Source organism: Myripristis murdjan, chromosome 14 (assembly GCF_902150065.1).
Source record: "Myripristis murdjan chromosome 14, fMyrMur1.1, whole genome shotgun sequence".
Lineage (NCBI taxonomy): Eukaryota > Metazoa > Chordata > Actinopteri > Holocentriformes > Holocentridae > Myripristis > Myripristis murdjan.
The window spans coordinates 24,113,817-24,140,436 of NC_043993.1; the positions used below are offsets into that span (position 1 = coordinate 24,113,817).

General features: G+C 38.6%; 1 protein-coding gene across 1 annotated transcript; it reads right to left on the reverse strand.

The window, feature by feature from the left end:
• Nucleotides 1-11,750: 11,750 nt before the first annotated feature.
• LOC115371496 (T-box transcription factor TBX2b-like) lies at nt 11,751-19,648 on the reverse strand. Its single transcript, XM_030068906.1, has 7 exons — nt 19,278-19,648; nt 18,488-18,755; nt 17,751-17,897; nt 17,208-17,284; nt 16,938-17,107; nt 15,366-15,928; nt 11,751-12,878 (listed from the first exon to the last, which is right to left on the reverse strand). Exons 1-7 carry the CDS (start codon nt 19,640-19,642, stop codon nt 12,456-12,458), a joined length of 2,013 nt encoding a protein of 670 aa, XP_029924766.1. The 5' UTR covers nt 19,643-19,648; the 3' UTR covers nt 11,751-12,455.
• Nucleotides 19,649-26,620: the final 6,972 nt, after the last annotated feature.

The following is a 26,620-nucleotide window of genomic DNA, read 5'->3' on the forward strand; positions in this document are numbered from 1 at the left end:
AAAAACAGAGCTGTGCTTACATAAATAAATCAAAACACTTTCAAATTGATTGTGTCGCGTTATATTTCGTGCACATTACATTTCTGTCACTAAATCTTGGATGCCCTTCGCTGACTGGTTGACAATATTATCAAAAATATGGAGTCAGTTGAGCGTGTTTTGGTATGAAACAGCACAGCTTGACTCTTGACTATCTCGTGTTTACCGGGTTGCTTATACTTCCTCTTTTTCATGGTAACAAATATTTAAAATAAAAAAAAAAAAAAAAAAAAACTCTGGCAAATACAGCATAATACAGTACATGCACCTTTCATTGTAGTCGTGAAGTCGTGGGATATTGTCTATTTAATCTAATTCTATGGTCGCCATCCTGCAGGACCAATCGGATTTCACAACGACTGATGTGGGCGCGTCCCGGAAGAGGCGGTTTGACAGAGCTTTAGGGTGGTCTCGGATTATACTAGCGTTTAAGTCAGTGTACTGTAATGCTGTTTTTCCAGCAATATCAAAATTTTTGAATAATTCCAAACACAAGAATATTTGCATGTTTTATAGTTGCTGCCGCTGCCGGTACTACAGATACACTGCCGACGTGCATATTCACGCTGAAAACGTAAAGCGCCACACTGCATTTTCTGAAACGTGTTGCAGGGAGCTATTCAAAGTGGAAAGCCCTACAGCTGCGACAGCCTCATGTAAACTGGTTTCTAGTCTTAGGCGACGTTCAACACAGCGGTTCAAAGTGACCCGATTCTGATGTTTTTGCCTCTGTGTGTGATATAAATTTATATCTGACATCAGTGTGAAACGTGAACCATGATCCTGCAAGAAGGCAAAAAAAGGCTATGGTTGAAGCATCCTCCCATATATCTGTTAAATGTGTAACCTCCTGTCTTTGTGTTATTATTGCTGCAATCCTCCATATTTTGTTTTGTCCACCACTGCTGATGATAAATGAATGCTGATGCTCCTCTGAGAGTGATGTGAGCATGCTCAGTGGGAACAAACACATTAATTCTGGTCTGAGCGTTCACACAACCTCCACATCAGCAGGAATCAGATCCGTATCTGCTTTGGGACCACAAATGAAAGTGGCCCAAATCACAACTGAAAATTACAGATTCATTATGTTTTTTTGCAGAAGAGCAGAAGTTCATATGACCAGAAAGCAGCTGGACCAGGCATGTTGCTCCGAACCAATATCATGAAGATTTCTGAGAATAAGCAGGCTATTAAAGAGACTCATAATATTGCAGAGCTTGTGTCTCCCACTAAAATATGAAATCTTAATCCTTGTCATAGTGGGCCCAATTTAATGACAACACTACTCTCTCTTAGTTTAGTAGGGGTGTAAGTCACAAGTTTCACCACAACACAATATTATCCTGATTCTTTGGACAATGATACAATATTTGCTGATATCACAAAGTCAGCCACAATTCAGTTTCAGTTCAGTTCAATTCAGGGGCAGACAATCGACACATAATGACATAATGACATAATATCATTATGCCCATTTAACTCAATCAGTAACCTTACAATGCTGTGTTTCTGTTTTAGGTGCTTGGCCAGGTTCATCTTGTTTGGCATATGATTTGTCAGTTGACTCGCCTTTTTTTTTTTTTTTTTTTTCTTAAATGACCTATAATCATGCATAATTATCCATCAGTCCAGTGATTATGTTGTTGAGATTGTGCAACTTTCTTAAATTTCTGACTACATCCTTTGTCTTTACAGCATGTCATTTTAGAGAAGACCTGTCACACCTGAAAGAAAAAGAAAAAACTTTGCCTGTCGAGCACAGATCAGACTTTTGCTTACCTACACAACACATGCACTCCCCTGGCATTTCATCTCCACTTTTAGGCTTACACCTTATCCACAACATCTGATCCTCTTGGCTTGAAATGCCCTGCTTAGTAATTCATACATGATGCAGCTGTATAATAATGCGGTTAAGAATAATGTATCACTTAAAAATATTCTGAATTAATAATGATATGAATATGCCATCCTTTATAGATTGTCTGTTCTCTCGCCTCCCTGCAGCAGATTAACTCAAACCTTACCGCAGGTCCTTTGGCTGAGGAATGGACTCTAATTACTCAGTCCCCCTGTCATCCAACCAACCAAGAGAAGCTTAATTAAACCTAGAATTAAAATAAAAGGGAATAACTTTATACTGGGCAGTGAACTGATATATAAGTGTGTTTGTGTATTGACCATGTGATGGACAGGCAACCTGTTCTGTGCATGCTATGATAGACTCCAGCCCTCTGTGACCCTGATTATGGAAAATGGATGGAAGAATATCTGCATACTTAGATGAACAACCCAAATGTTTTGCACTGGCCTAAATGTTACATTGTGTAAAAGCTGTCATCAGTAAGAATAGGAACCATGTAAACATGGGATGCAAGAATGATGCCTGATCCACACTTAAATAACACTTAAGTATTCAATTTAGTGTTTTAAATGTTAGCATTATCCATCTAAACAGAACAAATCCTAGAAATAAGCTTTTCCTTTTTTTTTTTAAAGACAAAGAAAACTGCAGCGTCTGTATCATTTTCCTCCACTAGATGTCTTCACAGGCCATTAGTTTGCCAGTATGAATGCAGCACAGCAAATTGCGACTCGGTAATTATGACTGCCTGTTCAACATGTGTATCCACATTCCTCTGATGGGGTATTTTTTGCATTTTTGTGGCCCTTAGAGCTAACATCAATTAAATGCAAGTTAACAGTGAGTTCGTAATTAAAAAACACACTTCAGAAAAGATCAACTGCATGCAGTCCAACAGTTTTTAGAAATTCACAGTAGTATACCATTTGCCAACAACCACAGCACACTCTCACTGACTGGCATGAAACCACTGTCTGAACTGTATGGCTGAAAGATAACACTCACATGTTCAACTGCTCTGTGATTCCTCTGGTTCCTTCTTTTTTAAAGAGCTAGATGGGATGTCCTGGTTGTTCAGTGGTGTTAAGTGTATACCATGTAATCACAACACTCTGGGTTTGAATCTGGTCTGGGACCTTTGTTGTCCCTTCCCTCGTCTTCCCTCTCCTTTCTCTCTCTCCCTGAATTGTATTGTTAAATAATGTAGAAATGCCATAAAAATGATGATGGAGGCCCCAGTCATTGCGAGGTGCCTGATGTCAGCCATAATCCCCACAGACCTATGCTGAAAGAATGGGTACTGTCATTGGTACTGAACACCTAATAAACAATCATAAGGTGATGGAAATCTCTTTTAAGATTCCCTATAAATTCAGAAATGGATAACACTGAAGTACACACTGCTGAACTTTAATGTATTTCCACCTCCACAACTTCTCACCATTTGACACATTTTCCTTTAGTAGTGACTTCAACTCTGATGTCTCAAAATGATAAGTCTATGCACTTCCCCAGTAGTTATGAGTTATATATATATATATATATATATATATATATATATATATATATATATATATATATATAAAGGCTTTTTCAAAAACATTACACAATAATAGATTTTATTTAAGTGTCATTGGGATTTTCCCCTTTTGTAAGATCATACAGCATTTTACACACACACACACACACACACACACACACACACACACACACACACACACAAAACTGTGTTTGTCTCTTTGGTATGTTTTAGTGAGATGCTAATCCTAGAAAGCTACTCTAATATCTACATGTGTTGTAGGATTATGATAGGGACACAATCATTCATGCATTTAATATTGCTTGCTCAGTGCATTCATGCCAGTAGGCCTATTTATACTTTCCCTATCCCTACTCTAACAAAGCCCTTCCAGATAGAAGTCCATGCTTCATTTATGATAACATAGCTTTTTTTTATGACATCCCCTTAATGTAAATGATTCATATTACATGCAGACCACAACTATTCGGTCTCTTTAAACTATCTGTGTTGACAATTCAGTTTTTCTCAACACTTTCGTCAGAGGAAATGCGAGTGCACTGGTAGGTTAAGCATTCTTCTGCCATCTAGGAAAATGTTAAAGCAGATGCACCATGTTTTGTTGACAGCAGTTTGAGTATGATAATGTTTAATTGATAAGTCCCATCTGAGCTTTCCAGGCCACAAAAATGCATCTCCTTGCTTGATATCACAATCCAGCCCAGCTACAGTGGCTCTATCTTCTGTATCTTTAACTTCCTCTCTTTATTATTGAGTATTCTGCAGACTAAGGAGTGTGAGACAGTTGTGCTGTCAGGCCCATTCCCACCCCGGTTTCTTCCCTCAGTCACTTACGCCTGGAGAAGAGGGACGTGGGGTAAAACAGGATCTCAGTGACAGGAGAGGAGCACTTCTTGCCTCACTCCCGGTCCTTTTAATGCCAAAGGCGTCCCTCCCTCCCGACCACCAGAACTTTCTAACACGGCAGGGGGGAACTTTTCTGCTGACTGCAATAACTTTTGCAGTTGACCTCTTTGCCACATTTCTGAGCCAGTGGAGATGCTCTTTCACTGTGAGACTACGCTCAGCCAAGGAGAAAATGCACACAGTGGAGACATGAGTGGAGCCAGCACAAGAAGAGGGCTTTTAGATCAATTTTCCTCCTGGGAGACCACCTGACTCTTTTAAGAGAGAATTAAACCATGCCAGCTATTTTGTCATGATTGGTCAAATAAAAGGTACAAACTAATAAGAATGAAAAGTAGCCTATTGGCCACAGGTTGAAAATAATAGTCATTTTTGTTTGCACTGATAAGGATTACTTTCAAACTGTGTTTCATCAGAGGTGCACTACTCACCTTATTTTTAGCAGAAATTCAGACATAGAAACATTACTTTTTTTTTTTTTTTTTTTTGTGCAAGAGATTTGGTCAGGTACTTCTACCCTGCGTTCCAATACCCATACTACCATACTATTTAGTAGGGAAAAAAAGAATTAGTATGTCCCAATACATACTAAACTACATACTTTGTAAGGGCAGCTGCAGTACATACTAAAAGTAAAAAGTATAAGTATGCGATTTGGAACGCAGGGCTAGTCATTAGCTAGCTAACTCACTGTTCACACCAGCAGCTGACATAATCAATTGATTTTTGGAAGTGCACTCATAGCATTGTCAAATAAGCAAGGCAAGCTGGTAAGCAGGAAGTTTTAAGGTGGTTGATGTCACTTGGACTGATTTGATGTTACACCATCCAAGACGTTAGCAGGGACTGTTTTCTCAGTAAATGCTTTTGCTCCTTTCAAGTACATATTTATGCTCACAGCCATGATCAGACTTGAATCCCTTAGGTAGTGACCTCTGAAACTGTTTATAATAAATTGTAAATTGGATTCTCTGAAGAGGAAAATAAACAAATGATTTGACATACAGTACAGGCCAAAAGTTTGGACACACCTTCTCATTCAATGCGTTTTCTTTATTTTTATGACTATTTACATTGTAGATTCTCACTGAAGGAATCAAAACTATGAATGAACACATGTGGAGTTATGTACTTAACAAAAAAAGGTGAAATAACTGAAAACATGTTTTATATTCTAGTTTCTTCAAAATAGCCACCCTTTGCTCTGATTACTGCTTTGCACACTCTTGGCATTCTCTCCATGAGCTTCAAGAGGTAGTCACCTGAAATGGTTTTCCAACAGTCTTGAAGGAGTTCCCAGAGGTGTTTAGCACTTGTTGGCCCCTTTGCCTTCACTCTGCGGTCCAGCTCACCCCAAACCATCTCGATTGGGTTCAGGTCCGGTGACTGTGGAGGCCAGGTCATCTGGCGCAGCACTCCATCACTCTCCTTCTTGGTCAAATAGCCCTTACACAGCCTCCAGTTATTTCACCTTTTTTTGTTAAGTACATAACTCCACATGTGTTCATTCATAGTTTTGATTCCTTCAGTTAGAATCTACAATGTAAATAGTCATGAAAATAAAGAAAACGCATTGAATGAGAGGGTGTGTCCAAACTTTTGGCCTGTACTGTACCTTCATGTAAGATTTGAAATGTTCTTTTTGTGGAGTTATGAGCTCAAACTAGCACTCAACATTTATCTGAAAATGAAAGAAAAACCCAACTTGTGCCTTTGATTGATATACACATATAGGTTTAGCTGCCAGGAATTTGCCTGAATGACCCACTCATCAAAGAATTCTTGAAAAGTCTTGAGATTAACTGTTAGTAAAAAAAAAAAAAAAAAAAAAAAAAAAAAGACATTAAATGTAAAGTACTATTGTTAATGCATCATTTATTATGCTGAATTACCAAGTAACATTTCCACAAAAATGAATATTTAAAATGATCTGTCATAATAAATAGTTAAAGTATTTTCATCAGTGAGTGGGATGTAAATGCACCAGCTACATGGTGCTAATAACCAGCCACACACACACACACACACACACACACACATACACACACACACAATGGGGATGGGGACAAGTATGGAATGTTGGATTTTGGGTTTAGCACTCCAATGAGAATCATTTTGTTGAAGCGCAACCTTCTTTTCCAACAAACATGCCACATATATTTTACCTGTGAGCTCATAACTGCTGAAGTACCATTTTGTTTAATGCACACCATACAGTCAAATATTTGTCTTTGGAAAGTGATATTTAAGAGCTGGTGCTCCAAAAACAGACATTTACACATCTTTCCTTTAATGAATCCTTTGACCTTAAATATGCAAGACCTTTTGTGGTCTTGCATATTTAACAAGAACTTTCCAGTGGCAAAAATGAGCTTTTTCACAGATGCATGCTGTCAGGTTAGATTGAATGTTGAATTGTGATTGGCTCAGAACAACACTAAGCCCTGAGGCTACTGGGCTTTTGCTTTGACAGCTCCCCTGCACTCTGTGCCACGTTCCCACTGGTGTCAGGCAGACAGATATCGTCAGGGAAACTATAATGTCTTTTTATGAGTTGCTGTGTGACAACCTGAATCATAACCACCTCCGCTCCAGGCAGAAATCATCCCACTGTATTCACAATGAATTTGGGTCTCAGTTTAAAGGTAAATATAATGTGAAACAAGGTTATATTGGTTTAATGTTAGCCTACTAATAATCTCATTCATCATATTTAGCTGCCTATATTTATTAGCATGAACGGGATCTTGGAAAATTATTTAAAAAGTGGTTCTTATATCAAAAGTAAAGTGGCCTCCTGTCATATCACTACATCACTTTAACTGTGCTTCCACAATTGCACATAAATAGGTTATTTTTACTGTAGCACAACTCAAAATCTCTACTGTGACATCTGTAAATTTGGAATACTGCTTATCACTTTTGATCTGACATCCACAAAACAACATCTTTGTGCATTTATTTCCTTTAAAGAGTAATCACATTAATGCCCTTCACTCCACACCAAAATACTTTCATGAAGTTGTAAGCTTGTATTTAGTGTAGTTAAGAAAACTATTGTAACATATTCGGTTATATTGTTAACACTAGACCAGAAAAAGTGTTAGGTAGTGCTGTGGTAATTTCTCCAAATCTGGCTAAAAGCAAGCCACATTCAACTGCAGAGCTGTATTAAGGAACAATCAACATGGTAAACCCAGTTAAAACATGGATTTTCTTATTTAATGTCATTGTTGAGTACTATCTTCATCAGCCATCAAGATTTGAGAGTTCCTTAAAGTCAATAACTGTAATAAAATGGCATTTTAATTAGGAGCTGCATTTTCTATTTTACACATGCATACATTCCAATACATTTCAGCAGGGCTGTGTGGGCCTCAGCTCCCCTTACTCTCTTAGTTCATAACTGAAAATGTCTCGTTATATGTTCAGCAGCACTAACAGACCCTCTAAGGACTCTGCTGTCCAGTTTATTGAGTAAGTTTACGTTTTAATTGGCCTGTTGTCCAAATTAGTATGATGTATCAGGGTGTAGTTAGTGCCTGTTTTCTTTGGAAGTAGGTGGGCATAACTGGGCAGTGTGCAGATTACCCTCCTCTTTCTCAGGCTGCACTCACATGCTTCTCTTCATCTTCACCATGCTGACCAAATTTGAGTTTTCTGCATGTTTTCCATCTGCAAGACATTACAAGATAACATCAAGTATGAAGAAAAACTCATGGCTTCAAAATGGCAGTTTAGAAACTGTTGGGTGACATAACTTGAACATTTATTTTATGCAATCTATGGCAGGACAATAGGACTATTTGCGAAAAGAGGTCTTAGACATCCAGACCAAATATCTCCCAGTTTTCAAGGAGAAATCAGTGGTTAAATTCTACTCGGTGCTTACTGGGAAGCTGCAAAGATTTAAAAGCTAATATGTTAACAATAGCAAGAGAATGAAGAATATTTTCGGCAGAGCAACTTTAAAAGATGTACTGGGTGGCGGGACTAGCAACTCAAATGTAGCCACAGTGTTGCAAGCAGAGATGCTTTGGGAATTCGACAGTGCTTTAGCAAGCAATGGGCTGCATTCATGCATACTGGATGAAGTGCACAGGACTGTTGTTCACCTTTATTGCTCAGCCACCATTGCTGTGGCAAGGACGTGGCAGCAGAAGTTGTTGTACTGCACCACTTTTAACTTTGGTGGAACTACAAGAGAAATCCTGCAATTGCAAGTTCTACAACAGGTTACTGACCCCAGCAAGTTACTTGGATGGTACATTAAGGCTCATGTTGATGCTAAACAGAAACAAGCTGAATGCTGAGCCAACACAGATTGGAACCACAAAAGGAGGCACAAACCTTTCTCCAGTTCCAAAATGTTTGTCACAAAAATGTTCATACCTCATCCTGGTGCCTGTTCATGTAGTTTTCGTCCGCCTTTTGTTAGTTTTTTCCTTCGCTTCCCTAGCCGAGGGCCGTAGCATCTTCATTATGCTTATATCCCTGAATTTACGCAGCTCGTTTGTGTATCACCATGACTGACAATGACCATCCCAAGGGTGGCATAGTTCTGTTGCATCAGTGTGTCATCATCTTATGAATGACCTGAAACCCCAGGAAAGTTGGAAATACTGATGCTAGAAAGGTGAATGAGAAAATCATTTCCCTCCTCTAACAAATACCGATGCGGTGTCCTTTAAATTTAATCCACAAGTGTACCAGGACTGTACCTGGAAAAATTCATGATAAAAACTGCACAGAACACCATGTATTTTCGTCTTTTTGGGGAGAATGGCAATGGATGTCATCTTAACCAGTGCCATTGTTGGAGTTCCTCAGTATTACCATTCTTATCTACTGTGTGAACAATTACATATTAAGCACTGCCCATTGTTTATCAAATGGTCATCATTAGGTTCCCAAAGAGAGGTGGCAGCAGTGCTAAGAGGTATCCCACAACTGACCTACATATACAGTATTTCCATAGATGCGAATGGAGTTTCTCTAGATGTGAAGGTGTTTTCAAAGGTTTATGCTGCTGACTGGAGGCTGTGCAAACTAAATGTGACCTGACCCTGACCAGAGCGCCCCTTTACTAACTAATTTAGCCTAGCATTGCCTGGGTGACGCTGGCAACTTCCAAGAGACTTACTGTAAAAAGAAGTGCAGTTGCTTTGACCATGACATGGTTAGACTGAGCAGAACATGCTGACCATTTTGATATGTAACATGTTGCATGTTTGATTGAAACTGTGGGAAGGTCTAAAGATAGTTTCTGCAGGAAAAGTGTGTCTTGGACATGGTGGAGCCACCTTTTTGAAGGTCACATAAAAAGTAGAGTTCAACTTGCAAAGACCCTGGCATAGTTAGATTCAGTACAAGATGCTCAAAATATACATATATAGCATGTTTGTTTGTTTAAAACTGCAGGAGACACACACTGAGGAGCTGAGTGAATATCACTTTCTCCATGGCTGAGCATATAAACCTTGTCTGACCTAGCAACAGTAACTAAGGGCATTGGTCTGTAACCATTACATCAGACTCAAGCTCATTAGATTCATGGGCCTTTTTGCCCAATACAACACCTTTTATTGTCATCTCCTTTGGAGTGAGTGGGTGGATGAAAAGGGTGAGTAATGAGTGCAAAAGGACAGCTGGGCCTCTTCACTCGGGACTTCTACAATAACCAGCAACACAAAGAAAAAGGGACAGTCCAAGACAAACTATAAAAGAGTTGGCTGAAGTTGCCCTTGAGCACAGATCAATTGTTTGATATAAAAATGACTTTGACTCAATCCTTTTTCAGATGAACGGCTACATAAACCAACAGCTTTATTTATATAGCACCTTTCATACAAACATGCAGCCCAAAGTGCTTCATATTGCAAGATTAAAAGAATACAAAAACAAAATACAAATAAAAACAACAGACAACAATAAAAAGTATGCCAGACTAAAACTTACAACAATAAGAACTAAAAAAATGTTAAAAACAAAACATTAAAGTCAATAAAATTAAATTAAATTAAATTAAATTAAAAAAAAAAAAATAAACACAAGGCTAAAAATAAATATGAAAATCAATGATTTAACTGAAAAAAACTAAGGCTGTAACATTATGCCAAAATAAAAGCCAGATTGAAACGATCTTCAGTTTCCTTATAAAAATACCAAGCGAACTTGCCATCCTGATATCCAGGGGCAGTGTGTTCCACAGTTTAGGGCCATAAAAACAGAAAGTAGCCTCACCAGTACTTTTATGGGACACATACGGAACATCTAAAAGATAAGCTGTGGAGGACCTTAGTGATCTGGCTGGAATATAAAACGAAAGAACATCAGTGTTAATGGTTGACTGCGGTACAGTGCTTAGCCAGGCAAGTAAAATAGCTTGGTTAAGGTTAGGGAAAAATGTGGAGAGCAACACATCATCAAAGCTGAAGCTCTAGAATTTCATTGTATGTATACAATGACAATAAAGGCTACTATTCTATTCTAGAATGGGTCTCTCACTCTTTACTGCAGAGAATACATCACTGTAGAGACAACAGACACTGCTGTTCAAGGTATAATGAGAATATTATGCCCAGATCTTAGGCAGTGGACTAGCGATACATCATGGGCACCTGAGGTCACTACTTCTCCTTTGTCTTTCATCACCTCTCTCTTTCCATGTTGCTATTCTGTCAACGCTAACCTGAGGTTGACCCTTTGACCTGCACTGCTGGTCCACCTACACAGGGCTTAGTACACATGGCGGGAATTGGTAGGGAAAGCCCTAAGCTGCTTTAGACATGGGCTGATATTTAAACTTTACCTCAGTGGCTTCCTATGTTTTGAAATATTCCACGGTATCAGATCAGCAGCATTTTAATGGTGAATGTGGTGTTTCATTTTTGACATAAAATGATTTTTTCATGTAATAATTAAGTGCATTTGATTAATTTCTAGTCTATTCCATATATCTGTGTATCATCCATGCAACAATCTTAGATTTTTTTTTTAATTAATTAAAAAAAAAAAAATAGTCACAGGCTATGGACCATGTCAACTTATGGAAAACAAATATGCAAGCTGGTCTAATCACATGAGGGGTCAGAGTAAATTATTTTAAATGCATCTCCAGAGAGAGACACAGTTGTGTGACATCTGACCTCTTTATTGCCGGAAATAAGCATTAAGTTCCTGTAACTTAATTTGACTGTGGTTAATAAAGTAGTTTTATATTTATTGTTTTTGCAAAACATATTCCATGTTTCTTGCTGTTAAACTGTTAAATAGGGTCACAGATTCCAGTTTGAACATTTGGAAAATACAGCATCAACAATATAGAACCAACATATTAAAACAGCCACACTAAATGTGATCAGCATTTATTGAAACTGTGCAGAACGCAACAAAAGCAAATCAGTTTACCTGAATAAACTGGCAGGAAACCTGCCAAATCACTTTCATCAAAGGAATTTTCTTTAGTGCTGGTGAACAAAAAAAAATCCTGAGTTTTCCTTCCAACTCCACATTGCTGCATTGTTTAATCAACAAAATGTGAAATTGTTTACAAGCGGTATACAATTATTCATATCTTACTGGCAGGATAAACAGTGACCTATTACAAACATGTGATTTAAAAGGCTCTGAAGGCTTTTGTGCTGGTCTTATATTTTTCATGTTAAAAAAAGAACTAGATATTCACATAATTGTACAGAATAAATTAATAAAATGCTGTGTAATATTCACATTTAAAGTACATTATTAATCTATAGAACCTAAAAAACAGTCTTTTTGAGTGTTTCACAGCACATCCCCAAGAACCTCCATGCTTCAATCTTTCATTTTGTCCCTTTTAAAAACCTTCAAATTTAATTTACTTTCGCAAACGCAGCTCTTACTTTACTGACAGCGTTTCCAATTGCAATGAAGGAGGATATAATGAGGATTTCATTTGCACCTTTTATAAAAATGTACATTTTATGACAAGAAAATATACTCACTTTAGGCAACTATTATATGTGCCTTTTGGAACTTAAGAGTGCTCTCTTGTTAATCATATCAAATCCCATCAACCCATATCCACTGCATCTATAGCCAGAACAGATCATCTACGAGAGTTTATTGTGGAGGGCATGGTGTCTCAAGTCCTCTGACCAGTTTTTGTATATTTTGAAGCTCATTACTGGAACCCTTAACGCCGGTTTTGGGTGAAACAGTCTTCTGGTTGGCCCCAGCCCTGTAACCGCAGTTCTCCGACATTGAACTCGACTCTCTGCTGCCTGATTTGAACAACTCAGGTCCTCCATTTAAACTGCCATGCAGTCTTGTGGTGGCAGTTAGCAGATTTTGGCTTGAGGAATTAGATGTGGGAATCTGATAAGGGCTGAATCGGACCCAAGAACGAGGGCTGCTCACACAGCGGTTTCTGGCCAGGGGAGAGGTGGCAGAGCAGGGGGAGAAAGCTGGGGCTGCTGCGGCAGGTGCTGCCATGTACTGATAAGGATATGAGAGCAGTCCTCCAAAGGGTGACATGGAGATCCCCTGTATAAAAAAAGAAAGAAATGATCAATTTCCCAACGCACCAGATTCACTTTCCAAGTCATCCACTGCCTTGTAAAATTCAACAATGTTTTTTTTTTTTTTGTTTGTTTTCCCTCATATTTTAAGGAGCAATTATTACTGCAGGTTAGAATACAAAAAAACAAAAACAAAAACAAAAACAAAAAAAAATACATTAAGTTACAACACAATGCAAATTATTTGATTTATTTAAAATTATTTAAAATTGAAATCTTAGCAAATTACTTCAAAATGGGAAATGCATCTGAATCTCTCACACAAAAGCATGTGAAACTTGACACTGAAAACTTTGCTATACCCAACTAGACATGGGACTATGTAGAATTACTTAAAAAAGACCATGTTTGCTCTCAGTTACTGTTACATGATGGCTACTTTTGGACTTGCTTTTGTTTTCTAATTTCAAAGACATCTCAACTGCAGTTGTCACATATTCACAACACTCAGCTGTTCCTATGCAAGCTTGCATCCCGTTCGTAATCCCTGGTGGTGTGGAGAAAACGAAAACATGACTATCATTTGGAAACATAAATTCTTGGCAACCACTAAGGTATCGGTTATGAACCCTCACTGAGATATTATGGTCATTTTTTGCGCTAGGCAACATAAATATCACTCGTTGCACATTAAATGATTAAATAAAATAAGTAATCAAAGGACAAATATTTGGGATTATAAAGGGAAATTGGAGATGCTCCATGAAGATCTGTATGGGACTCTATTAAATGGCTCTTTTAAGTATAAGCTGAATTCCTGTCCTCTACAAAACTTTCCTATCACTAATGACAAGGCCATGGTGACTCCCACCCAGACTGTCAAGAATCTGAGTGTCACTCTACACAACTGACTGTCATGTGACTTCCCCTTGGCAACCACGACCTGACCCTGCAGATTTGCACACAACATCTGTCGATTCAGAGCCTTCCTCACCAGGGACTCAGCCCAGTTCCTTATTCAAGCCTCAGTCATTTCCCATCTGGACTACTATAGTTCCCTCCAAGTCAGCCTACAAAAATATTCACTTCAGCTAATACATCTCACCCAGTATCAAGCAGTCCAACGTGTCTTCACTTCAGCTAGTACATCTCACCCAGTATCAAGCAGTCCAACGCGTTTTCAACAAACTCTCCTAGCATCAAATCAAACCTACACTCCCTAAATGAGATATCAAGGTTAACTGTCCAACCCTAAGCACTGTCCAGCCTGTCCTTTCTGTCAGTACCTGCCATGTGTCTTTCCCTTCCCTGTATCAATCTGTGGTGCACTTCCTGAAAGGTGTCACAGTGCCTTGAAGAGTCCCATGAAGAATATGAAAGAAGTGATTTAAAAACATAGCATCCTTCTTCAAGACATGCTATGACATATGACATATCCTCAAGAAATAGGTCATGAAATTTTAACTTCACTCACTATTGAGAAACTCACCTCTGCTCATCACTCAACAGTCTCAACTTTCTCCATCCTGAGTGCCTCTGCTTTCAGCTCAGAACAGCAGACTTACTCTGCATCTTCCATTATGGGCTGACAAGTATCTCACATCACGCTCTGCCCATTGAATCATATTTCTTTAATTCTCACTTTGATCATTATCCAAAAAAAATGTTTTATTTTCCATGAACATTGCTCTTACATGACCTCTCTTTGGTAACAGTAATATTATTAGGGGACTTTTGGTGATCAAGAAATTTAATCTTACTCTACTGTTCCATCTCATGGTGTTTTTGCCCTGCACTTCCCAGAGATAAAATGGAAAACAAACAGGGCATCCATTACCCTTGGATTTTTTGTTGACGATATTTGAATCTCTGTACTTTGCGGTCTCTTCCTTATCTGCTTGGCTGTGGTGACTATTGCTGCCTAGGTTAAATACCAAGTTCTTCTTCTTTTATCAAACGAACTCTTGTTACAGCTTCCAGTAACAAAAATCATCAATCAGTCAATCTTGTGTGCCAGGGGATTTTTCTCACTGATGACCCTTCTGACACAGGGTGTTTGTTTAACAGCAGTTGTAAAAAACTTTCATCAAATACTCAAAGGTCTAATCACTGTCATGTTACATCAGTTGGCAATAGTAAAAAAATCATGGATTACTACACTCATTTTCTTAATACATTATTGTATATATATTTTGTGTGTAAATACCCTTGAATTGTAAGTATTTAGAGGACAGTCTTGGGCTAGAGGCTGACAGCCCCACTTCACCCAGTGATGAAAACAATATGTGGTCAGCAGGGGCGCCGCCAGGGATTTTGGGCCCCATGAAAAGAAATCTTATTGGGCCCTTGTATAGCCGGCCAATAGGCAAACCTTTTTATTTCAGGCCTTTCGAGGGCCTCCTTCCCCATTGTGGCCCTGGGTAATCAGTCCCGCTTTTCCCCCCACTACGACGCCCCTGGTGGTCAGTATGCTACGTAGAGATGAGTTAATGGTGTTCCTGTTTCAGCCTACCTGAGATGCCAACATATGCGGTGACAGATGGAACATGAAGGGAGTCGGACAGCTGATGTTTTGAGAAGATAGACCTCCATTTTCCATTCTGTTTGTCCCAGGCAAAGAGGGAAGCAGATGTCCCATGCCCACAGTGGAAAACGCTTCTGGATTTGCTGAAAATTGTCCAGGGTGAAACAACAAGGGTTGTCCAAGCTTAAAAAACTGTTGATTGTGCAAACTTGAGAAAGCAAGGGTGTGAAGGTGACCAGCAGTGAGGGATGATGAAGTCTGCGCTTGTGCTGTCAGAGGCAAAAAAACATCTTTGACTTCACTCAAGATGCCACTGTCTAAATCCCTCTTTGAAGAATCCATTTCCTTGGAGTGTTTTTTATAGAATGGGTTTTCCTCTGTTGAGTCCTGATGTTCATTCCTCTTGCCAAGACCAGACCTGTTCCATGGTCTTTCTTTACTCTTGGGGCGCAAAGGAGATGTACGTTCAGGCCTGCAGCAGCTGGCTCCAGTAGCGTTCTCATCCTCAATATCTGGATCAATATCTGGATCGCTTCCAATGTTGTTCTCATCTGAGTAGTAAAAGATTGTTTTCATTAGATGTCAGACATTTGTCAGGACAAGTTTAAAAGCACTTGTCTTCTTGAGATCTACTTTCTGCCTATACCCTGAGACTACTCACTTAAACAATTAAAAAAACAAACAAAAAAAACAAAAAAAACTGAATAATGAAGATTTTTTAAAATTAATTTGACATTTGTGCCTTGAGTGATAACAATGATGGGGTAAAGAGAAAATATGCAACCAATTTCGCAAGCCAAACTTGAGCCCAAGACAACTCCCATTGTCTAGAATAAAATTCATTGATAGAAGCAAGGGTTTTTTGTTTTTACTCAGATTAGTCATAGTTGTCTCAGCTGACATTCACATCAAACAACATCCCTTCAAATTTGTCACACTCACTTCTGCCTAGAATGACTCACTCATGACTTATTAAATCATTCACACTCTAAGAATATGCATTGTTTTTCTCTATCATCCCATGTATAGAACATAATGACAATGTACAATATTTCAGCTCAGGTGATGTTAGTTAACACTCCAGAAAACATGTAAACGTCTGCAGTATAATACATATATAGATGTCAGGCAGTACTTTATAGTAACCACCATACCATCACACATGTTTATTGATGATATGTTAATAGGTCAACTAATCATAAAATATTTTATCAAAGGTTATAAATTACTGAATAAATGATTTTGATTGCCTTCAGTTTGTGAGTAGTTTGTTATTAGTGAAGCACTTTTAAATATCTGATTAAAAATTCATCAGTGATGAACTGTTTTTTGTTTAACATAAGTGATTATTAAGCTCCCATATGAAGTTGTAAATGATGCTAATGATGTTTAGAACTCTAAATAGTTAGAAAGTGGTTTGTAAAGCATAAACAGTCCCTTATTTGCAGGAGTATTGGAGTATGAACTGTAATGCTGAACAAAATTAAAACTATTAGAAAATCAATTTGATTAAGTAGAAAAATTGCCATAAAATCTGTTTAACAACACAACACAGCCCACCTTGACTGGCTGAGTTGGACAACAGTGGGCTGCTCACGACTTCCAGTGGAGAGTGAATGGGATCACTGGAACTGGGCTGTTCACACCAGGAGTCATCAGATTCGGCACCATCCCGCTCCACTTTGCTCTGGTTCTCATTCATGCGCAGTGAGGGAAGGGTTAACTGCTTCCTGCAGACCAGCCTTAGATTACTACAACATGTCCACAGTCCAGCTGGTATTCTTTATTAAGAGTGTTCTGATGGCAAAAGGAATAGACTACATGTCATACCTCTTTTCTCTTCTCCCATTTCCCGTGTCTCTGAATCCTTTGGCAAAGGGATTGTTGTCAATTTTTAGCTGTGTGATCTTGAGAAGGAAAAAGATGCAGATCAGTCATCCTAAAAATAGGCCTATGAGCTCTCACATTATCAAAGACATCAGTGCAACATTGTAAAATCAATCCAGAATATCTTACAGACAGACTGTAACTCCGCTTGAGTGAAGACTCAGTATCTAAAAGCTGAGTTACAAGTTGTCTTGTAAAGTTAGACAACAGCTGACTCTGAGAGCAATCATCATCCTAAATTTTCCATCCAAGCTTCCCAAACCACCCAACAGATGTCAGACTCTCAACTGGTTTCATTGCACATCGAGACAGTTTTTATTCAAGATGTAAAATCCAACTCTTTGTGAAAATGCTCTCAGTTGTATTCCATGCTTTTCCATGCAGTCTCACATTTAGAGGCCCCAGAGAGAGAGAGAGAGAGAGAGAGAGAGAGAGAGAGAGAGAGAGAGAGAGAGAGAGAGAGATCCTGAGAGAGAGAAAACTCACCTTCTCGTTCTGATAGGCAGTGACTGCGATGAACTCTGTCTCTGGGAAAACATAAGTCCGGAATGTGCTGTAAGGAAGCTTCATTATGTCGTTGGCTCTCACAACATGAAATCTGGGTTGGTATTTATGCATGGAATTCAAAATTGTCTGGAAAGTCAAAGAAATAGACATTAGAACCTATTTGTTTTAGAGCAAGGGTCTGCTTCCCATTGTGCAATACTCTCATCCCTGGGACTGTAAAGTGGGCAAAGTAAGCTAAAAAGTAGGATAACAGTTGTAATTATTACACTATAGCTTCAATGCAATAGGATTCAAATCATCATGACAGACCTTATTTGATCTACCCATAAAACTTCACATTATCATCTAAGTGCCTCATCAGTGCCTTTGAGCTGTCAATTGCATAACAAATAACATAAAAATGCTATAATAATTCCATAATTAACTAAGAAGGTTACTATAAATATTACAGCAAAACTATACTGTGAATCCTCAGGGGAATATTGTGAGAACATCAGTGTAAGTGATTAAGGAAAATCACTGTAAACACAATAGTGAGCAGCACTAATTCAATACAAAATAAATATATAGGCCCTATTATAGGCCCTGTTAATAATTAGGCTAGAAGAAGGAACACAAAGGCCTAACTCAGCCAGTTAAGAACTATAGTCGGTGTCTACTATCAAAAGAAAAGCCCCATAAACTACAACAGCTCAGCTTAAATCAGTGCTACTTACAAATCCGTGTTTATCCGAAATATTATTGGTCAATTTAAGTTTGTGAAAAGCAACAGGTTTGGACATCCACTGCTCTCCTTTAGACGGGCTGTCCGGGTGGATGTACATGCGCTTAGGCATCTCTGGGTCGGCCTTGCCAGCCACCATCCAGCGGGAGTTGTGAAACTTGTAGCGACAATCATCAGCAGCTACAATATCCATCAGCAAGATATACTTTGCCTTTTCATCCAGCCCAGCCACGCGAACTTTGAAAGGGGGAAACATCCTCCTGCAACAGAGTAAAACGATCAGATTGCAATCACTGGCTGCCTGATTTTTTTCCCCTCCAGAGAGTAGGCCTAATCAAGAAAAAATTCAATATACTTTGCTTACTTTAAGGGCTTTATTTTACTTCAGAAAGTTAATGTGCATAATGAGCATTTTGTCCTCCTGCACGTGTCCTTTTAATTTATTTCTTATATTTTATTTATTTAGATCACTAATCGAATCTGTTGCAGCTAATCATCCTATAGCATACTGTTTTATTTCATAAACTGTTGACATTAAAATAGACATAATGGCGATCGATTATTCAATACGACAGTTTGGCATTATGGCAACAGATTAGTCAGATAAATAATAGCACGTGACATCAACCCTACATTACATGATGTAAATTGCTCTTATAGCTGATCATAATGACTATACAGAAATGTTACGACATAGTTAAAATGCAAACTCCAATAAGACCTCTGTAAAGTCGCATTTGAGCTCCATAAGCGCACTTTAAGTGGGCTAACACTTTGTTTACCTTCCCGATTTCGTGATGACCATTTCGGTTCCCATTTTGTGAAATTCATCCCATAAATTCTGTGCCTCCAGAGTGACTTTCGGGTCATCCTCCATCCCTTCTTCTGGCTGCAAGCTGTTAAAGGAGCGAGGATGGCTTGGGTGATGCTGGTGTCCCAGCGCTGCGTGCAGCCCGACGTCCGCAGCCTCGGAGGCAGCCTGCTCCGGGAGAGGCTTGGACATGGAGCTGAACTCGGGAAATGTCAACGCGGGGAAAAACGAGGGCTGAGAAGCGGCAATGTAGGCTGACATGGGAAACGGGGCCGGTCGATGAGGTTGAAAAGGATGGTAAGCCATGGCAGCCCCCGTGACAACTGGATCTCTCATCAGTACACCGACCCTGCAAGTCAACAGGAACTCCTGCACACCTCAGTGCAGGCGCAATGCTTATATCCAAGCTGCAGCAACTTTCACCTTAGTTTTGCATCATGTCCGAGAGACCACAAGAGTGCATGCAAATTCCCAGCCGTCTCCAGACAGAGCACAGAGGCAGAGACAGTCTCTGTTCACCCAGAAGTGACGGCAGCGCACTTCAGGAACATGCGCCGAGCTCCTCTCCGGCTGCTCCCCTCAGTCCATAATCTGTATGAAAAATTCACAAGCTCCAATACAATTGCAGATAGCAGAGAGAGATCCTTTAAGATCCTGTTTTGAACAGTTGCACATGTTCCTCCTCCTGTAGCTCATGGCAAAGTACTCAAACCAAATGTCTTAGGTCGCCCACCTCCACTGCTCCTAAAGCCCACCAATCGCAGAGCCCCGTGGGCGCGGCTTCCCCTGCCCAGACAGGAGCTGAGAGAGACGGCCTGAGCAGGCAGAAACACCCCTTTACCAAAAAAAAAAAAAAAAAAAAAAAAAAGGCATTAGATAGAATAGAATAGAATAGAAGTAGTTATAGTAGTTTGTTTGCTTGTTTATTTATTTGTTTGTTTATTTATAACAACAATAATAGTAACAGTAACGACAACAATACAACAACTACTACTAACAATTCTTCTTCTTCTTCTTCTGCTTCTGCTTCTTCTTCTTCTTCTTCTTCTTCTTCTTCTTCTTCTTCTTCTTCATATGATCATTATTATTATTAGAGGTCAGCTATGTTTTTTTCTCCCTAATGAGTCAAAATGTAGGTATTAATGTGCTATTAGTCAACAGCAGTCAGGCTGCATTTGAACCGTATCTTCTGGAAATCGTTATCTCCTGACGTGACATATGAGCCCGATTCAAGTTCACCCTGGTATTTCCACAGAGGGTGATAAGACTATCAAAAGTAACCACTTATTTTTGACTGATTCCGCTGCTCCGGTCGTCTCATCTCGATTCCATTATGTAATTTTATATCACGTACCTTTTGAGGAAACCACAGGGCCTTGATTAAGTAGAACGAGGTCTGTTAATTAAGGAGGACTTGGCGCCAGTCTGCTGGCGTCCCACAAAGGGCCTAAGAGCTCTCTCCTGTCACTTCGTATTTACCCCCCAAATCCTCAAGTCGCCTGCTATACAGTCAGTGCAGCCCGCTGGCTGTATTTCAGCTTTCGCCTGCGTGAGCAAGAAGAAATCCTGAATGATTTGTTTCAATCTATGGGGTCTAAATGAAAACAGCGCTTGTCTGGAAAGGTAAGGCTAGTAACAAAATAAAACAGCAGTCAAAAACACAGGAGTTCAACGATACAGAGGTTTTAATTCTGTGAAATAACGGTAAATTTGAACGTTGTGCTTTTACTCTGTTAGGATGTCTGATATTCTAAGTTTACCAGTCTGAGTTGAAAATGGATTTCATATGGATTCTGGCGTAAAAATATGTAGGCTATTATGCTTTAAGGGCCTGCAATGAGTTGTTCATTTCCCCATGAATTCGACCTTCATTATTAATGATCATGAAGTCATGACATTGAGCTCAAAGGGTTGTAGGCGCATTACAATGCGAAGTAATCAAACATTTGATATGTTGAGACTTAACAGAACATTGTTCTAAAAAAAAGAAAGAAAAGACAAAAAGCGTCTAATTTCAAGTTTAGCTTGTTTCAAGAATCGTCATTATCTTCGGTGATCTGATTTATTTAATCTTAATTCAAGAATTGGCACTTGTTTAAAAATAAGCCTAAAAATAATAATAACTTGGGGAATAAAACTGACTGGGGTTATCCTATCTCACAAAATTTACACAAATGTCATTATTCAAAGAAAATAAAAATATTTTGAAACTTAGCTTAAACGTTAAACTCTTTTTTTTTTTAATAACTTCGTTTTATTCCTTGCTTCATATTGACATTGTTATGTTATTACTGTAAACGACGAGGCCTGGTTGAAGAAAGTGTAATGTTGTACATTCAACAGGTTTAGTAGAAATACCAAATTGCTAAATGCCAAACTGAACCAAAGATTTATCCAAATTGATGATTATGTGAGAAATTCTGGCAGTACACACAAACCTTATGAACTACAGTGTTGTTCTTACACCAAAACCGATGAATCAACATTAAAAAAAAAAAAAAAAACAACGCAAAGTAGCCCATAAAATAGCCCCCATGCCTTTACAGTTGAATATAGAAAATGTTGGGTTTTTTGTTTATTTGTTTGTTTGTTTGTTTGCTTGCTTGTTTAATAATGAACCTGTTAAAATTCGGCGCGCCAAATTATGAAATATAGTGGGTCTTATCAGTGTTATGGAAGGATTACAGTCATTAAAACTTTCACTGTAAAACTTTTGCAGCGCACATAGGCACAATAAGTCTCACTGAACATGATTGAAATGGTGAGCTGATCAGTGAGAGGCAGCGTGTCCTGGACAGAGCAGGTGGTCCTGATGGCTGTGTCAGTGTGTATGACAAACCTTATAATATTATAACTGTTGTAATTAAACTTCGATATCAACAAAAGGTCCAGAAAATTCGGCTGATTAAACTGCCGTCTTAGAGCTTTAAACAAAGATGCAGATGTCGCTGGCTAAATCCCCAATCACAATTAACAGATTGACCAGGAAAACAGAATTTAACTCTGCCACGTGAGCGGAACTTACTCGAGTTATCACGGTATTTATTTTATTTTATTTTATTTTATTTTTTTAAGTTGAAGCACTACATTTCTTCAAACAAAATGTGTCTGCCTAAATCTTGACTTGTTACATTCGTTGCTTATTGAGGCGCAGAAAATAAATTGTGACATGAAATTGTAATAAAAAAAAAAAATACTTGATCGTAGGCGTATTTTAATGAACACAGAATTAGTGTTATGTAACACCCACCTACACACACACACACACACACACACAAACCTAACTTTGTACTATAATTTGCCTATTTTTTTTCCCCACACATAAGTAATATAGCTAGTAAATGCCAACCCATTCTTTAATTAAATAGTAGCAGTTCCTGTTGACAGGCTTACAGGCTATATTTAAAACTTTTTTATTTCTTATTTCTTTTTTTTTTCTTTTCTTGTATGGTGCCATTTTCTTCTTTTAATTGGATGGATATGCAGTCAGAATATGAATTTATGAATGATAATTCACAATTTAAAAGTAACATTATGTTTTTAGTGTGCCTTTATCACAGGCAGTGACATTTTGAAGTCAGATTATTGTAAACTGTTACAAATAATCTGTGAAATGGGAATATTTTCTTCTCACAACTTTTCTTGAATATGTTGTGATTCCAACTCTAACTAAACTTTCTTGAAAATACATTATGTCTTAACTGCTAGTTTATGAATTTTAATAATGCAATCAGTAATACATGCTGTGACCTTTTTTTCATTCTTCTTTCACTAGTTGAATTCTGTCAGAGACAGTTATTAAATTCTCAGCAAATTATTAAAGTAACATACACCACAAAATTAGGTCAGCACCTCTGAAATGTTAAGTTATTACAGTGTGCTATTGTAATAACTTTATCCATAATTTTCTGGTCGCATGGGACTCTCTATGCTTTCACTTGAAATCGAGCATATATCTGAACTGGCTTTGAAATTAGGAAATAATACAGCATAAACCTTTACATTTTAGTCAGCTTTTTCTTCCCTGGATAGATTGGAAATAAAGCTCTGGTGTTTTTCCTCATACTGTATCAAAGGTTGGACTACAGTGACTGCAGGGTGTACCGAAGTGCTGCTTGACAGTTACAAGGGTGGAAAGGCTCGGGATAGGAAGTGATCTCAGTAGTCCCGTGCAAGATGAATGGCTCTCTAGATAGGGAAGGGTAATAACTTGTAATCAAAGCCATGAGACGGGCATAGAGAAGCAAGGCCAAGAAAGGAGGGGTTGGTGCTCTGCTCCTGTCTAAAAAACACTCAGAAAATTGCGGCATGCATGAGATTGTTTGCCCATATTCTCATGATAAAAAATAAAGATTGAGTGGCATTTTCTGTCTGACACAGCCATCAACACATCAACACCACTGGATTTTGGGTTGAGCAGGGGGAGCGGTGCTGAGGTCTGCTTTTCCTCACTCATTGCAACTGAAAGGGATGGTCCATGATACACCACCACTGTCGTATTTCTGCAGCCAGCAGCACATGAGAGGCGCGCCAGAACAGGAAGGAGGCAGTCAATCTGAGTGATGGTGCGTGGATTTCACCTCTCTGGTCAAAGTCCACACCTGGGACAAATTCTGGAGAATGTTAGGTCACCAAGGGCTCCTGGCAAGTCATCCAAAGGGCAAGCATGTAAAGTGCATATCACATCTGAAGGCCAGAAGAGCTCTCTGAAATGACAAACGGGAACAAGAAGAGGGAAAGACAACTTAAGTGTGGACTCACGGCTGAGCAGCGTGGTTCAAGGCTCAGTGGAATCATCGTAGCCTCAACTCTGCAGTCTCTTGTTTTAATCATGACATCATACTCGTAACATAATAGATACAACACATGGATCTGTTTATCCTGACTAAAAATGATCTAAATGCTGGGATTAGGGCAGCTCTGAATGCAGGGAGCTACTTTACCGCAAAAAAGACTTACATTTCTATGCATTTAATTACAAGTATATCCTCTAATTCACATGTCCCTTTGGATCCTTTGATTTCTCATTACAGCACGTGAAACATATGTACAAAGTACCCACAAATACAAGTTGTGTTACATGCGAAAGCCTGTTCAGGCTTATCTCAAATGATTCATAATGATATCACTTTCCCAGCCAAAGCTCAGCCTGCAGTGGCCTTTCTGTGCTCCAGCCGAGTGGAATGTGAATGCAGCTCATTATTGTAAAGAGCTTAAGATGATGAACTCCACTAAAGACCGAAAAGCTTTCTTCTGCAGCTTAGAACACCCACATGTGTTTTGTTCCACTTTTGGTTCCAGACCATTGGCTTTCTATGCAAGATTCAGAGTATGTTTTCCTTTACCATATAAGTAAGTACGATCATAAATAGGCAAGAGTAGCTTATGTACATAGAGGCTTTTGTTCATTCTATTTCTTATGGAGAGAGTAGAGAATTTCTAATAACCTGATTTCAGTGTATTTGACTAAATGTTGTGTTGCAAGTAAAAACAAATGAAACAGTTTCAGATACATGTTTCAGAAAGCCCAGATGAGTGAAACGTTGATGCTTCACTGACACTAATCTTGTGCTTTGTCTGCTTAATTTAAAGTAAGATAAAAAAAAAAAAAAAAAAAAAGTAGTTCACATTATAATACATGATATATTGTTTGGGGGAAGTGATGCCATGTTTGATGCCCTTTGAAGTTAGAAACAATGAGAGAGAATTTCAAAAAGGGCAGAGCTGTCATTGCCCAGCTGAGGAATCAAAAGGGGCTTATGATCAGGCTTAAAGGTTTTAATGTCACAGTGTTTCCACAGCATGCAGGCTATTGAACCCCAATTAAACACAGCAAAAACCTGTGACATACTAGTGAAAGTGCAAAGTGTTGAAATCTAAATCAATAAATAGTATGAATATCATACTCTAAATATATACTATACTACTGTTTTATATTGCATGCATCGGGCATTATCTGTAACTTTGTAGGATAATCCAGTATGTGTGTACTTAAGACAATCAGCTCAGCAAACTCATTTGCACTTCATTGTGTGTACTGATAGATAAATTCATATTGCATAGACAGTAGCACATGCATTATCTATATTCAAGAGCTTACATTAATCAACAGTGATCATTTAAGGCTCCTTGAATGAAATTGTGAAATTGCATTGAGAAAGTCTTTACTTGTATTTGACTGTATGATCATGTTTACTCTGAACATTGGCTATATTTTTACAACAGCAGGCCAAATAAAGTTATTCTGAAGCTGAAATGTTTTTTAAAAATAGATTTTTGTAAATGTCTTAATCAGGGAGAATCATGCCCCAATATATGTCTACCACTGATGGAAAAGTGCCTTTTAAAAAAGATATAATGTTATGGCTTTTCTCCATCATCTTACAGGTTATAGTCAACAGAGACAGAAAAGAAAGATGATGGTGTGAAACAAAGACAACAGCCTAGATTTGGACTCTGGGGGTAAGAGTTGCGTGTAATGTACCTTAGATATCTCTTAAAATCCTGTCACCTTATACATTTCCTTTCCTGACTTCTTAGGGTGTGCACATCAATTCAGTGTTGGTTCCACACGAAACATGGTGGTCAGAGTTGGAATAAAGCCCCAATATTTACAACGATGACAGTGAAGATGCTCTTCTACTCATATGTCCATGTGATCAGAGTCAGTGGCCTGCATTCAGTTCAAGTCTGGTAACTCAATATAGAGAGAGGCCTCCAGACAGCACTGCATTTTACCCTCATTTGTCAGCATGGCTACCTAGATGTCAACAGCTGTCATGTCTCAAACCGGAAGGGTGCATCCTTAATTCAGTAAATACTTTTTATTAAAACACTACCCATCCCTGCATGCGAGATTAAGCCCGAATGAATTGGGATGCACTCTAAAAGTTGACTGGCATGAGCTGGTTTTGCTGACCTGACCCAATGGCATATATGCAAAATGATGGTAAAATTTGCCCTGTGGGTGGTGAAATAGGAAAGTCATGTGGTCATCAAAGCTGCATAGTTCATCCTTTAGGTAGCATAAATGTGTTTTTTTTATTCAATACATGGCAAGTCATTTCAATGTCATGGCACAATAGATTTTGAGATATCAAACTGGATATTTTGGCCTGAGGGTGGTCCTAGATGAAAGGTAATTGGGGTCATTATAATCAAGAGGAATCTTCCTTTGGGGAGTATGAATGCACTCACACAATATCATGACAATCAGCTAATTAGATTTAGTGATATCTCATATGCAAATCTGACATTTTGGCCCCTTAGTGTCATGAGAGGTAATTCTGACATCAAAATTGAGATAGTTCATTC